Source organism: Coenobita brevimanus, chromosome 68 (genome assembly GCF_032717465.1).
Source record: "Coenobita brevimanus isolate Jiangsu-jjx chromosome 68, ASM3271746v2, whole genome shotgun sequence".
NCBI lineage: Eukaryota > Metazoa > Arthropoda > Malacostraca > Decapoda > Coenobitidae > Coenobita > Coenobita brevimanus.
This window is the reverse complement of record NC_137021.1, coordinates 22,503,381-22,519,572: the sequence shown is the minus strand read 5'-3', so window position 1 is coordinate 22,519,572 and position 16,192 is coordinate 22,503,381. Positions and strand designations below refer to the sequence as shown.

Here is a 16,192-nt window from a genome sequence, read left to right as displayed (position 1 = left end):
CAAATTGCTCCTCGCAGATCCTCACTTCTCTTCTCAGCCTACCTTCCACCACTCTTTCCCATATCTTCATTGCATGGCTGATCAGCTTTATACCTCTGTAGTTGCTGCAGCATTGCACATCACCCTTGTTCTTGAAAATCGGAACTAGAATACTTTTTCTCCACTCCTCCGGCATCCTCTCACTCTCCAGGATTTTGTTAAACCATCTGGTAAACCACATCACAGCCATCTCTCCTAAGCTCCTCCATGCTTCCACTGGTATACCATCTGGGCCCACTGCCTTGCCATCCTTCATCCTCTTCATGGCATTCCTCACTTCCTCTCTGCTGATCTCTTGCACTTCCTGACTCACTACCTCCAACTCTTCCAACCTTCCCTCTCTCATATTTTCTATATTCATCAACTCTTCGAAATATTCCTTCCACCTTCTTAGTACACTCTCCTCACTTGTCAGTACATTGCCATTTGCATCCTTTATCATTCTAACATGCTGCACATCCCGCCCAGCTCTGTCTGTCTGCCTGGCTAATCGGTACAGGTCTTTCTCCCCTTCTCTACTATTCAACTTCTCGTACAGCTTCTGGTATGCATTTTCTTTTGCCTTAGCAACCTCTTTCTTGGCTATGTTCCTCGTCTCCTTATATTCCCGAATGCTTTCTTCGTCTCTGTGTCTATCCATCTACTACTTTGTCTGCTTCTTCCTATTTATGCTATCCTGTACTTCCTCATTCCACCACCAAGTCTCCTTGTCTTCTCTCCTCTGTCCCGATGTCACCCCAAGTACCTTCTTGGCTTTTTCCCTCACCACTTCCGAGATAACTACTCATCCGTCCTCGTCTTCCCTGCCTCCGAAAGCCTGGCTCACCTCATCCCTAAATTTACTACTGAAGTCTTGCTCCTTCAGCTTCCACCACCTAATCCTTGGTTCAGCTCCTACTTTCCTCCTTGTCTTTACTTTCAGACTCATCTTTCCAACCAACACCCTATGCTGTCTTACTACTCTCCCCTGGCACTGCCTTACAGTCACTGAATTCTTTCAAATTGCAACTCCTGCATAGGATATAATCTATCTGCGACCTCCTTCCCCTACTCCTATACGTAATCTTGCTCCTCCTTCTTCTTAAAATAAGTGTTTACTACAGCCATCTCCATCCGTTGAAAAATCAACAACTATCTGACCCTCAGCGTTCCTCTCCCTGACACCGTACCTGCCCATCACCTCCTCATCACCACTATTTCCTTCTCCAACATGCCCATTCAAATCCGCTTCCATAACCACTCTTTCCTCCCTGGGTATGCTCTGAATCACTTCCTCTACTTCACTCCAAAACTCTTCCTTTTCCTCCAAGTCACACCCCACTTGCGGGGCGTATGCACTGATGACATTAATCAGGACCCCCTCAGTTTCCATCCTTAAATTCATTACTCTATCCGACACTCTCTTCACCTCCAAAACACTATCTATATACTTTTCCCTCACTACCACCCCTACACCATTTCTCCTCCCATCCACGCCATGGTAAAACAACTTGAACCCTTCTCAGATCATCCTCACTTTACTTCCCTGCCATTTTGTCTCCTGCACACAGCATATCCAACTTTCTCCACTCCTGCACACACAGCATATCCAACTTTCTCCACTCCTGCACACACAGCATATCCAACTTTCTCCACTCCTGCACACGCAGCATATCCAACTTTTTCCACTCCATCATATCGGCCAGCTCTCTCCCTTTACCCGTCATCGTGCCCACATTCAGAGATCCCACTCTTATCTCCACTCTTCTACTCTCCCTTCACTCCCGCTTCCTCTGGGACTGTCTTCCTCCTCTTCTCCTCCTCTTCTCCTCCTCTCCTTCCTTTGTCCAACAGTCGCATACTTTCCACCGGCCCCCTGTTGGACAACAGCCAATGGCGGTGGTTGTTGACCCGGGCCACGACCGATCCGGTATGAAGTTTCCTTTTGTGTCCGCATATTGAGTTGGCTGGGGTTTTTACGCCGGATGCCCTTCCATGACGCAACCCTCCACATTTACCCGGGCATGGGACCGGCACTGAGTTGCGCTGGCTTGTGCCCCCAGTGGCTGGGTTCATATATATATATATATATATATATATATATATATATATATATATAATGGAATAATTATAGTGAAAAGTGCATGTGAGTGGAGAGAGAGAGAGAGAGAGAGAGAGAGAGAGAGAGAGAGAGAGAGAGAGAGAGAGAGAGAGACAGACAGACAGACAGACAGACAGACAGACAGACAGAGACAGAGAGAGAGAGAGAGAGAGAGAGAGAGAGAGAGACAGAGTGCATGTGAGTATATATATATATATATATACATATATATATATATATATATATATATATATATATATATATATATATATATATATATATATATATATATATATATATATATATATATATATATATATATATATATATATATATATATATACATATATATAGATAGATATATATATATATATATATATATATATATATATATATATATATATATATATATATATATATATATATATATATATATATATATTGTTACGGAACAGAGAAAGATAATGTACACTTTAAGTGAGAATACTAAAAATCACTACTGTCCCGTAAAGTTCCAGGTTCAAAACAAAAGAGTTAGGTAAATTACAAGTTAAAGTTTAATGCTCAAACTAACAACAAAACATTCAGGACTCATAAGGATAATGTAATGGCAAAAAACAGGTTAAATATATGGTTAACTGCAATAGCCTCTATTAACACGAAATTAGCATGAGTAAATTTATCTAAGTCAGCCCTGATAAAATGAGAATACCAGATAATACTCAGTGAATGCAAGATATATTATTACAGATACAAAATATTATTAATAAGGGCTGACACCCAAAACACATGAATCACAAAAACCTTCCTAGGCCTAAGAATTAACACCTTACGCTACACAGTACAAGAAAAATGCAATAACAGTTATACTTAAATTACACAGCTGCTAGATGGTTGGAGACTTCCTGAGCACTCACAATAATAACAACTGTACAGGGGAGGACAGAGATGTGAGCAACATGAGGAGTAGATCTAAGTGGCAATTAATGAAGAGACTGAGCTCATTATATAGGGGCCGGCAGAGCTTGATACAACTTGTAAGAAGGACGCGCAAATGAAGCCATGAGGACAAAGAGTTGACAATCCTGCTCTGAACAACAGAAAGAACGACTTACTTTACTATAAGGGTAGAAGGGGGGAGTGAGGTAGAACAAGCTTGTGATCAAACATGCAGCATACTGTACATTAGAATTACACAAAGGATGATGAAATCATAGGCTATGTAACAATATATATATATATATATATATATATATATATATATATATATATAATGTGATGAAGAAGGAACCAAAAGCATACGAGCAAAACTGTTCCTTCCAAGAGAAAAACAAAATACAAGAGAGAGCCGAATTCAAGATCCGATCATTTCGAGATGCCTGGACACACTGCGTTTGAAAGACTGGAGATCATAGGAAACAGGAAATACAGACAGAGGGAGACAGTTCCAGAGTTGACCTGTTGCATAAATGAAGGACTGGGAGTAACGGTTAACTCTTGCATTAGAGAGTTGGACAGATAAGGGATGAGAGTTTGCTGCTAGACGGGTGCTACGCGCCCGTCGTAGAGGTGGAGGAATGCATGCAGACAGTTCAGAGGAGCAGTGACCATTGAAGTAGCGATAGAAAAGAGATAAAGATGCAACAGTGTGGCAAAGAGACAGAGGTTGAAGGGAGTCAGTAAGAGGAGGAGAATTAATGAGACGAAAAGCCTTGGACTCCACCCTATTGAGAAAAGCTGTATGTGGGAAGCCTCGTCACACGTGAGAGTTGTACTCCACGCAGGGGCGGATCAAACCCCTGTATAGAGTCAACAATTGTGCAAGGGTAAAGAAGGAATGGAGTCGGCTTAGCACATCCAATCTCTTAGAAGCAGATTTTACAAGAGATGTAATATGTTCTTTCCAAGACAAGTCCCGAGTAAATGAAACCCCAAGCATGTTCAAGGATGATGCAGGATTAAGCTGAATATTATCAAACATTAGTGGGTATACCTGTGGAAGATTTTGCTGGGTTGATAGGTGCAAAAACTGAGTCTTTGATGCATTAAAAACAACCAGATTATTTTTATCCCAGTCAGAGATACGAGCCAAGTCAGACATTAGGTGTACCATAGCCTCATCCCTTGTTTGTTGAAGTAACTGCTGAGATGGACCTTGCAGGAGTCAAATGGAATGGTGAAAGGTGGAGTCATCAGCGCATGAGTGAATAGAGTTAGATGTACAGCTTAGAAGGTCATTGATGAATAAAAGGAAGAGAGTTAGTGATAGGACAGAGCCCTGAGGAACACCACTGATAATAGATCTAGGAGAAGAACGATGCCCATCTACAACAGCGGCTATAGAACGACCAGAAAGAAAGCTAGCGATGAAGGCACAGATAGAAGGACAGAAACCATAAGAGGGCAGTTTCGAAATTAAAAATTTATGCCAGACTCGATCGAAAGCCTTTGGGATGTCAAGTGCAATGGCAAAGCCTTCGCCAAAGTCCCGAAAGGAGGATGACCAAGAGTCTAAAATGTAGGTGAGAAGATCGCCTGTGGAGCGTCCCTGGCGGAACCCATACTGACGATCAGAAAGAAAGTTGTGATTGGAAAGATGCTTTTAAAATTTTCTATTAAGAATAGTCTCCAAAACTTTTGAGATACAGGATGTTATAGCAACTGGACGATAGTTAGAGGGTTGGGAATGGTCACCCTTCTTTGGGACTGGCTGAATGAGAGCAAACTTCCAGCAAGAAGGAAAGGTACAAGTTGATAGACAAAGGCGAAAGAGTTTGCCTAGGCAGGGTGTAAGCACAGAAGCACAGTTCTTGAGAACAACAGGAGGGACTCCATCAGGCCCATATGCCTTATTAGTATTGAGGCCTGTGATGGCAGAAAATACATCAGCTGAAGAAATTTTAATGTCAGCCATGAGGAAGTCAGAGGGGGGAAGTGATGGAGGAACAGCACCAGAATCGTTTAAAGTGGATTTGGAGGAGAAAATTTGAGCGAAGAGATCTGCTTTATCAGTAGAAGAAATAGCTACAGAGCCATCAGAGTAGAAAAGAGGAGGGAAGGATGATGAGGTAAAGTTGTTAGAAAGGTTTTTGGCAAGGTGCCAGAAGGAGTGGGAAGAATTCGAGTTAGAGAGTTGAGAGCATTTAGTATGGATGAAATTATTTTTACCAAAGCAAAGAACAGACTTAGCACGATTCCGGGCAGAAACGTATAAAAGATGTGATTCAGGGGTGGGTTGGCTCCGGTACCTTTTATAGACCGTCTCCTTGTTGCGGACTGGATTAGAACAAGCATGATTAAACTAAGGCTTTTGTGCATTAGTCAAAGGATATGAGAAAGGAATGTATGCTTCCATGGCCGAGAGAATAACCTCCGTAATTCGCAAGGCACACCCAGGTGGCTCCTGGCCATGGAAGCAATACTCATTCCAGGGAAAATCAAAGAAGTACTGCCTGAGGGTCTCCCCAATCCGTGCTCCAGAGTGCCACAGACGACGTTTCTTTGGAGGGTCCACAGGCCGTATCGGAGCAATAGGACAGGTTAAGGTGATAAGGCTGTGATCGGAGGACCCCAACGGAGAGAAAAGATTAACATAGCAAGCAAAAAGATTAGTTGTAAGGAAGAGGTCAAGAATGTTGGAGGTCTTTCCAAGGCGGTCAGGAATACGGGTAGGGTGCTGTACAAGCTGCTTTAGGTCATTAGGATAGAAAAGGTGTAGGCTTGTTCACCAGGTGGATCAGTGAAAGGAAAGGAGAGCCAAAGGTGGTGGTGAACATTGAAATCTCCTACAATGGAGATTTCCGAGAAAGGAGAAATGAATAGAATGTGTTCCATCGTAGAAGTAAGATAGTCAAAGAATTTTTTATAGTCAGTAGAATTAGGAGATAAGTAAACAGCACAGATATATTTAGTCAGAGAATGACAGGAAAGCCGAAGCCAGAGCGTAGGGAATTCAGAAGAATCGAGTTCAGGAACACGAGAGCAAGATAAGTCGTTGCGTATATATACACAACAGCCACCTTTGGCTTTTAAATGAGTATAGAGAAAGGAGGAGGATACAGAAAAGGGTCTGCTGTCAGTTTCCTCAGACAGCTGAGTCTCAGTCAGAAAAAGAAGATGAGGTTTAGAGAAGGAGAGGTGGTGCTCAACAGAGCGAAAGTTAGAGGAAAGGCCACGAATGTTGCAGAAATGAAGAAGAAGAGAGTCAGACAGTGGTTCCAGGCATCTTGAGTCGTCACCGGGAGAGGGGTAGAAGGTGGGGGCATTTATGGTTCCCTCCCCCCCCTGGGGACTCCGAGGCTATGTTATTCGACGCCATTTTTTTTTTTTTTTTTTGAAAAGGAAGTGTGGTGTGTACTGTGCATGTAGTTTGGTGTTGATAGTTAGAGAAGCTTGTATTGGAGAGCATGCTGGCCTACTCTCTGTGTTACTGAGACACTGAAAAAGTTCAGCAAAGGGGGATGGTCGGGACCTAGTCCAGAGGGCTGATGAAACGGGAGCTCCAGCTCTCCCTGTCATCAGCTTTCCATCCACCTTGGGAGTACTGCCCTGCTCGACTGGTGGTACAGTCTACTCCTGCTCTATATATATATATATATATATATATATATATATATATATATATATATATATATATATATATATAATGAATAATTATAGGGAAAAGTACATGTGAGTGAGGTGAAGGGCGAGTGAGTGAGGGAGAGACCAATGATGAAATGGGGGATGTGTTGAGAGATATATGAGTCAGAGAAGTATTAGGTGGAGAGAAGGCAGCCAAATATCACTGGACAAGGTGATGTAAATGTGACTTGTTTGTGGCCGCCACTTGCACGATTAAAGCTTTTTGCTTTAGGTAAATGAATAGACGAATGAAGATGGGAAGAAATGCGAAGGTAAAAATACTACTACTACTGCTGCTGGTAATAATAATAATAATAATAATAATAATAATAATAATCTTTAATGTCAGGATTAACTTGCCTAGCCCCGGGCTTCCACGCTGCTCATGGGAAAAACACAGGATTGGATGGTGGATGGATGGATAATAATAATAATAATAATAATAATAATAAAACAATCTGAATCGGTAGAGAGGCGGCCTGCAGTCCTGATGGACCCAGGTTCGAATCCCGGCTGGGACAGGGAACAGTTTAAGGATTTGAATTTCGTTAAAAAAAAAAAAAAAAAAGGCAGACTTTCCTGATCTACCAGATGACCCGCCGACATGTCATAAAACTACCCCCGCTAATACCAATACACCAGTCCTGTATGAGACAGCCCTAGCATGTACTCAATATGGACGGTGGGTGTTAGTGCCGAAGTGGTGACACGCGGAGGTGTAGGAGGACTATTGGGTCTTGGGATAGGCTTACTGCTCCCGAGATATAGGCCCTGAAGCCTTTGCCCGGAATCGGACACATACAAAAAAAAAAAAGATTTCATATCCTGCCTATAAGTCACACGTACACAAATATAAAAAGTACAGAATTTAGGTAAGAATGTTCGTGTGTGTGTGTGTGTGTGCTTGCTTTGCTGCAGCACCCAGGATCTGAGCTAGAATCGTGTTGCCCTGTCTCCTTATCTAGATTAATCCACTCTGATTTAAGAGTAGGTGTTACTCCCAGGCAATCGTCCATCCAGAATATCAACCAGATCCAACGTTGCTAAAAATCGCTGATCGCCCGAGATGAGTTGCATCCCCCTCCCCCCCCTCTCTCTCTTTCTCTCTCTGTCTCTCTCAACCCCGCTTCCTTGATTAGGTAAAAGTGAGAAAAAAAAGAAAAAAAGACAGAGTATATGTTAGTAAGATCAGCCCTACACACATCAGAAAGGGAAAAGGCTTTAGGAGTGATTATCGGTAACAGACTATTACCGGCTGACCACATAAATGGAAAAGTAAGGAACATGTACACACTGCTTGCTAATTTGAGGGTAGCATTCACATACGTAAATGAAGACATGCTGAGAAAGATAACCTCATTCATCAGGCGAACTCTGGACTTTCGATCAGTAGTCAGGAATCCACATATCAAAAAAACAAATAAATAAATAAAACTGAAAAGGTACAAAGGGCCGCTAAAAGATGGGCACCAAGCTTAAGGGATCTAAGCTATGAAAGACTAGAAAAGTTATACATACCAAAATGACAGGAGACAAGGAAAGAGGAGACATGATTAATATTATATAAATGCATCATAGGAAAAGAGAAAATAGACGTAAATGGATGTATAACCTATGAGGAAGCAACATCAAGAGGACACTGCAGAAAACTGAACAAAAAAGAGATGATAAAGATCTAAGGAAATTCAGTTTCCCAGATAGAGCAACTGATCAGTGGAATGCACTATCAAATGAAACAGAGTGTGCCAAAACATTTATGATTTTAAAGACATGTATGTTAAGAAATGGTTGAAGACACGGGACCGTACGAGATTGACTCATTCCTGTAAAGGTACAATTAGGTAAGAACACACACACACACACACACACACACACACACACACACACACACACACACACACACACACACTTCATTACATTTTTGTGTGAACTTGGTCTTTTGGTAGTATTAAAAACATCGTACAGTCTACACTGATGTTTTCTTGTGACGTTTTTTTTTAGTCAGATTGCAATATAATATGATTTAGATCAACACTGACGTCATTGCCATATTTAATGAATGGAACATGGCCACTGCGGCACTCTGTTGTCTACCGTTGCCAGAGCAGTGATACTTTATTAATCATTTCTCTACATTGGCTGTTACACGACCAGATTCCTAGCCAATTTTATATATTACTTGAAATACCTCACCGCGAAATTTCATGCATGAATTTTTACTGTGGCATCTTCTCAAAGAACTTAATAAAAAAAAAATCTATTATTATTCTTTTAACCTGTTTAGTTTTGTCATCAGTGTGGTTTGAGTTACTACAGTCTTCAAATGAATTTGCTACATTATATTCTTGTTTGTCAAATGGGAAGAACCACAGTGTGCACGTAGTACCCTCATATTTATAGCTAACTTCCTATGACTCTAGATAAATATCTGCGGATGACATAATAATATATTCATATGCTGATGAGTCTTTTCAATTCAAGAATACTATAATACAACACAGCTGTTAATGTGCTGCTGATCGAGGTATAGTTAAATCTTTTCGGCTTCACTACTAATGTGAAGGCTTTCCCCACAACGCTCAGGAAATTCCACAGTTATGAAAACATCAAGGATATTGACCTTGAGCACGACTGAGACAGTGGTGGCGGGACGTGTGGCTGGCGCGCCATTCTCTCTCCAACTTCCCTCTCGTCAACTCGCCCCCACAACGAGGGGTCGCATCTAATCTGAATAGACTAGACGCCTACATCACTCGGCCGCGACCCAAAGCTGACACGCTTGACATGGTGGGTGTGTATCTGTGTGGGAGTGTGTTGATGGTTGTGGCGGTGACGGTTACAGCTGTCAGCCCTGCCACAGACACCAGTAGCAACCCTACCACATCAAGTGACATTCCGGCCACACATCGCACTGACATTCCTACCACTCACCATACTGACATTCCTCTCGCACAACCTGCCAGTAGTTGCGGTCTGCACTGTGGCTGTCCTGCAGTCTCCTCTCTACTGCAGCTTATTGGGTTCACTCCTGCATGTGTGGCCTCCTCTCTTGCGGTCTGCTCCAACCTTCAAGGAGAAAATCAGGTTTCCACATCTCTTGAGGTAAGTTGTAACACTATTTTCCCCCAAATTCATTTGTTCTCAATCTTTTCGCCTCATTTCCGTTTTTCCGACCAAGTTCTAACCGGTAGTTCCCCTACCCTAGCTGCTCTAGGCCTGCAACAGGACAGATTGAAATCGCAATTAATAGTAGTCATTGTGTTGATAAATACTGTACATACGTTCTTGTAAGCCATGCACTTTGATTCCCTGCTGAAACTGATTGCAGTTAAATGAAAAACTTACACAATTAGTTCAGCACACTTACATGTATTTTGTATTCTAAAAGAAAATAAAAAAAGCAAAGTTACTGATCAGTGATGTGTGTAGGAAAAGACTACAGATTGTTTAAGTAAAGGGAGTTCATCAGCACACAACAAAACTCATAGTTTTACTTGACTTTTGGGTTACCACAGTGCATTCAGTTCATTTTTTTTTTTTCATTCTGTTACTTGTAATTGCTAAAACAATGTCAGATTTAAACAACCTGTTATCACCTATCTAGGTAATCGTTAATCACTGAATACAGCAACTACCGAAGGAACCAATATTAATCACATTTCTTCCTTAAGCCTCTAAAAAATAATCACATCCGTAATACTGTTTCGCTACGCTTCTGTCTTCTTAGCCTAACACCTGTATCACGGACTGTGTGGTCCTGTCTTCCGCCATCAAGCTGGTTTCCCTCCATAACACATTACTTTCCAATTTTATAAAACTCGCTGCTCCGTCCCTCTACCTCAGTGGTTCTTATCCTGCAGGTAAGTATCACCACAGGAGTAATTTTGCCTTTTCGGGGGGAGGGGGGTAATGTCGATTAAAGGACGGCAATATATTTTGTAAAACAATAAAAAGTACTATGAGTAGGATCTGTCTGCCTACTGGATAACGCTTGGTAAAGAATAGACCATTTTACTATAGTGAGCAAACAAGATCCTGCTAGCTTTTGCAGCAACATTCCACTGTGAAGTGGGTGTTTCTGTAAAGTAAAAAAATAAAAAGTTTATTGACTATGATATGCGATGCGTAGTGCGTCTGAGTCACATATAGAAAAGTGATTAAAGAAAAAGTGTTTCATCCATCAGACTAGTAGGCTATCATAGTGTATGTTCTATTAAAAACAATTAATGCTGTTGAAAACCATGTTCTGATTTCATTTTATAGTTTGTGTAATCACTTGGATAATACATTACTAGTATCATTATGTTTTTTTCTACTCCTTCTCCTGGTTTAAGTAGCTTGAGATAGTGTGCTTTGATATAACAGCAATAAAAAGGTTAAGAACCACTTCTCTTCTTCATCCTTATCTCATTCTCCGCCTCTCTCCCTCCAGCTCAGTCACATGTTCTGCTAGTCAGTCTCTCACTCACCTTACGCGCCACATGACCAAACTGTCTCAGAGTATTCCACCCTACACAGTCCACACTTAAAAAAAAAAAAATCCACTTTTTCTAGTTTGCTTAGTTTTGGTAACTAACAATGAAGGACAATGGAGAGACCTGGTGTCAGTTTCAAATATCAGCGGTTACAAGCAAGTTCCTGAGTGAGACTTTTGGGATTGTACCCAGTTAAAGTAAAGCAGGATAAAAATAATCGAATAATATTCGAATTTCCATAGAACCCCTACAGTTCGTTAAACTCTTTGTGGTAGAACCACGACTGGGACCGCTGCCTTAGTCATTTGAGGGCAATACGATTTTATATAAAGTTATCAACTCCACATGTATAAATAATCGAATCCGTGACAATAATCGATATGCGTTCGTTGCTTTTGCGTTACTGGCACCAGATCATTGTTAAACTAAGTTAGAAGACTTGTAGTGGAGGGGATAATGAGGGTTGTATCTAACCCCTCAAGTTCGAAATGTCTCTCCTAAGTAAACCAAGGCGGTTTGGCGACAGCAAGAATATACTGGTACTGCAAAAAAAAAAAAAAACGCCATGGATTTCCGGATTGAGAGAACAATATGAGACCGTCACATCCCGCGGGACGTGAATTTCGTCTGAACGTTATTTTACTGTTCGGCGAGCTTCCAATTTGGCAGTTCTAGTGCTGAATCTAGAGATTTTTATCCCATAAGGATATTGCGCTATAGAAATTCTAACAAACTATCGGAGACTTTCACCAGCAATGGCAACATTTTCAGAGCAGTTTTTAAGATATGATTGTTCACCATATATTTTACTTCTGTTTAAATGTAAGGCATACTTTTACTGCTGCTTAAGTACAAGGTATAACAACATTAGTTAACCCGGTTCAACACCTCTTTTATTGGGAGAATTTGCATTGGTTTTCACCTAGATTCCTTACAGTTCAGAGAATTTAAAAAAAAAAATGGATAAGCACACCCAGCGAAATGGCTATCTTTACACAATGGTTCATTGAAGCTGCATATGAGTGGAGTTTCTGCAAATATTTTAGTGTGTTTAATAAGACTGATTGATAAAGACTGAAGACTGATTACAGAATATTTTGATTACTCTGGGAAAGAGTTACTATATTCGGGTTTACAGGGCAGTGATTGAAAACACTTTCTACTGTTTTTCCTTTTTCAGAATGTAAAGCACAGTGAGATAACGAATCTTCATTGCAGTATAGTATTGTTTTATTGTCTGCCTTTTAGTTTATTTATTTAAATTGTCATCCAACCCTTTCCTTTTACATCAGGCACATTGAGGTCCGAGGCTAGGCTACTTATTCCTAACATATAAGGCAAGAGTGACCAACCTCGCTGGCTCCTGTTGACATTATAGGAGCAGATAACTCCAACTGTCCCTCAGAGGAAAACCCTTGGGGACCCAATGCGAAATGAGAGCCATGTCCAACTAGAATTATGATGCAAGGATGTGGAAGCATATGAAACGGCATACTACCAGAACCCACTTTAAATGTCCACCAAGGCTGGGTTTCGAACCCTAGACGACGGACACAGATAGCTCGCGAGTCGAACACTGCAGCACCACACAGCTGTAGTTCAAGTGAAGGAGTGTAAAGAAAACCCCAAAGAATTTCTTACGAGGTGAAGAAGCAAAATGAAAAGGTTCATATGAAACATGCCAGACTTACATAACACTGAACAATTTGGATAAAGAAATATTCAGTTATACAGTGATATAATTTATCAAGTATCATCAAAACAATATTAGTTAAAATATTTTTGCGGTTACTGACGGTATTCCGAATAAACGAATCAAATACTTAAAAGGAGTGCATATGTACGGAAATAGATACTGTACATGCAAATACTTATATCCTACCCGCTTGTAAGGAAATTTTAATAGAACAATAAAATAATGCGAGAAAGCAGTGAGCCATTCGTTAGTTGTAGTTTTACCCTTTCACCCTGTTACTTATCCAATCCAATATTGGAGTAGGGTGGTGGCGACCATTTTTCACTCACTTGATGCAGAGCTGTCTACTTCTTCCTTCACCATTATCATCATTTTACAATTTGCCCTATCTTTCCTGTCACTTTTATTATCCATCTTTCCAGTTCAGGTGACTCTACACTGTAATATGTCATTTTCCACAGGTATTTTTCCGACCTTTTAAAAACTGTTAAAGGAATACACATCTTTCAGGCAGGAGATAAAATACTTGTCAGTAATCATCTTCCTGCATCAGTGTTACCTACTGTGAGTAGAATATTGCAAAAAAAATAAATTTTAACACGGTCTCAGATTTATATCCATTTAATAACATGAAAGAAAAGCATTCGGGAGCAGAATGCTAATCACTCGCTAGAATATGCTGTTGGCTAAGTCGAAGATTTAGGCCCTATCTTGATACCCTGAAGGTTTCATGTTGATAACTCAAGTCAATCATGCGATATAATGGTGTTAAATGCAGGTGATAAACACTAGTTGACCTTTGGCAGCCATTTTGGTGACCTTAACCTTGACCCCGAGTGCCCATTTTTGAACTCGTCCAAGATTTTGGCCATACCTTGATACCCTAAAGGTTTCATGTTAATAGCTGAAGCTGTTCATGATATATGTTGGTGCTAAAGGCTGGCGATAAAAACTGGTTGACCTCTAGCAGCCATTTTGGTGACCTTGACCTTGACCCCGAGTGCCCATTTTCGAACTCGTCCAAAAATTGGCCATATCTTGATACGATGAAAGGTTCATGTTGAGAGCTCAAGCAGCTCATGAGATATAATGGTGCTAAAGGTGGTCGAGAAAAGCTAGTTGACATTTGGGAACCATTTTGGTGACCTTGACCTTGACCATGAGTGCCCATTTTCGAACTCGTGCAAAATTTTGACCATGATTTGATACCCTGAAGGTTTTATGTTGATGGCTCAAGCAGTTCATGAGATATAATGGTGCTAAAGGTGGGTGACAAAAACCAGTTGACCTTTGGCAGCCATTTTGGTGACCTTGCCCTTGACCCCATGTACCCTTCTTTTTTTTTTTTTTTTTTAACTCGTCCAAGATTTTGGCCATGTCTTGATACCATCAAGGTTTCATATTGATAGCTCAAACCGTTCATGAGATATAATGGGAACAGACACACACACACACACACACACACACACACACACACACACACACACACACACACACACACAGAGGCTGTAGCACCAGTCGAGCAGGGCAGTACTCCCAAGGTGGATGGAAGGTTGATGAGAGGGAGAGCTGGAGCTCCCATTTCATCAGCCCTCGGGACTAGGTCCAGACTATCCCCCTTTACTGAATTTTTTCAGTGTCTCAGTAACACAGAGAGTTGGCCAGCATGCTCTCCAATACAAATTTCACTATCAACACCAAACTACATGCACAGTACACACTTCACTTCCTTGCCCAAAATTAAAAAGTCATGGCAGCACTACACTTGGCCTCGGAGTCCCCAGGGGGGGGGGCATAAATGCCCTCACCTTCCGCCCCTCTCCCGGTGACGACTTGAGCTTCCTGGAACCACTGACTCTCATGTTCTTCATTTCTGCAACATTCACGGCCTTTCCTCTAACTTTTGCTCTGTTGAGCACCACCTCTCCTTCTCTAAACCTCACCTTCTTTTTCTAACCGAGACTCAGTTGTCTGAGGCAACTAACAGCAAACCCTTTTCAGTGTCCTCCTACTTTCTCTATACTCATTTCAAAGCCAAAGGTGGATGTTGCGTATGTGTACGCAATGACATATCTTGTTCTCGTGTTTCTGAACTCGATTAGTCTGAATTCTCTGCACTCTGGCTTCGGCTTTCCTGTCATTCTCTGACTAAATATATCTGCACTGTTTACTTATCTCCCAATTCTACTGACTCTCAAAAATTCTTTGAATATCTTACTTCTACGATGGAACACATTCTATCCATTTCTCCTTTCTCTGAAATCTCGATTCTAGGAGATTTCAATGTTTGCCACCACCTTTGGCTCTCCTCTCCTTTCACTGATCCACTTGGTGAACTAGCCTACACCTTTTCTATCCTTAATGACCTGGAGCAGCTTGTACTGCCTTGGAGAGAACTCCAACATACTTGACCTCTTCCTTACTACTAATCCTTCTGCTTACACTGTTAATCTTTTCTCTCTCTTGGGCTCCTCCGATCACAACCTTATCACATAACTTGTCCTATCGCTCCGGTATGGCGTGTGGACCCTCCAAAGAAACGTTGTCTGTGGCACTTTGGGGCTGCGGATTGGGAGGCCCTCAGGCAGTACTTCTTTGATTTTCCTTGGAATGATTATTGCTTCCATGGCCTGGAGCCATCTGGGTGTCCCTTGAGCATTACGGAGGTTATTCTTTCGGGCATGGAAGCATACATTCCTTTCTCATGTCCTCTGACTAATGCAAGGAAGCCATGATATAATCACACTTGTTCTAATCCTGTCCACAACAAGGAGAGGGCCTATAAAAGATACTAGAGCCAACCCACCCCTGAATCACATCTTATATACGTTTCTACCTGGAATTGTGCTAAGTCTGTTCCTCGCTCTGCTAAAAATAATTTCATCCATACTACAGTAAATGCTCTCAACTCTCCAACTCGAATTCTTCCCGCTCCTCCTGGCACCTTGCCAAAAATCTTTCTAACAACTTTACCTCATCATCCTTCCCTCTTCTTTTCTACTCTGATGGCTCTGTAGCTATTTCTTCTACTGATAAAGCAGATCTCTTCGCTCAGACTTTCTCCTCCAGTTCCACCTTAGGCGATTCCGGTGCTGTTCCTCCATCACTTCATCCCTCTGACTTCCTCATGGCTGACATTAAAATTTCTTCACCTGATGTATTTTCTGCCATTGCTGGCCTCAATACTAATGAGGCATATGGGCATGATGGAGTCCCTCCTGTTGTTCTTGAGAACTGTGCTTCTGTGCTTACACCCAGCCTAGGCAAGCTCTTTCGCCT

At 41.5% G+C, this 16,192-nt stretch overlaps 1 protein-coding gene across 1 annotated transcript in view; it reads left to right on the top strand.

Moving 5' to 3' along the window:
- The first annotated feature begins 9,526 nt into the window (after positions 1–9,526).
- Positions 9,527–16,192, top strand: part of LOC145405862 (microfibril-associated glycoprotein 4-like) — a 136,379-nt gene continuing 129,713 nt past the window's right edge. Inside the window, exon 1 of the mRNA XM_080277118.1 lies at positions 9,527–9,844. Within this exon, the coding sequence (XP_080133244.1) occupies positions 9,527–9,844 (318 nt within the window). The remainder of the gene's footprint in view (positions 9,845–16,192) is intronic.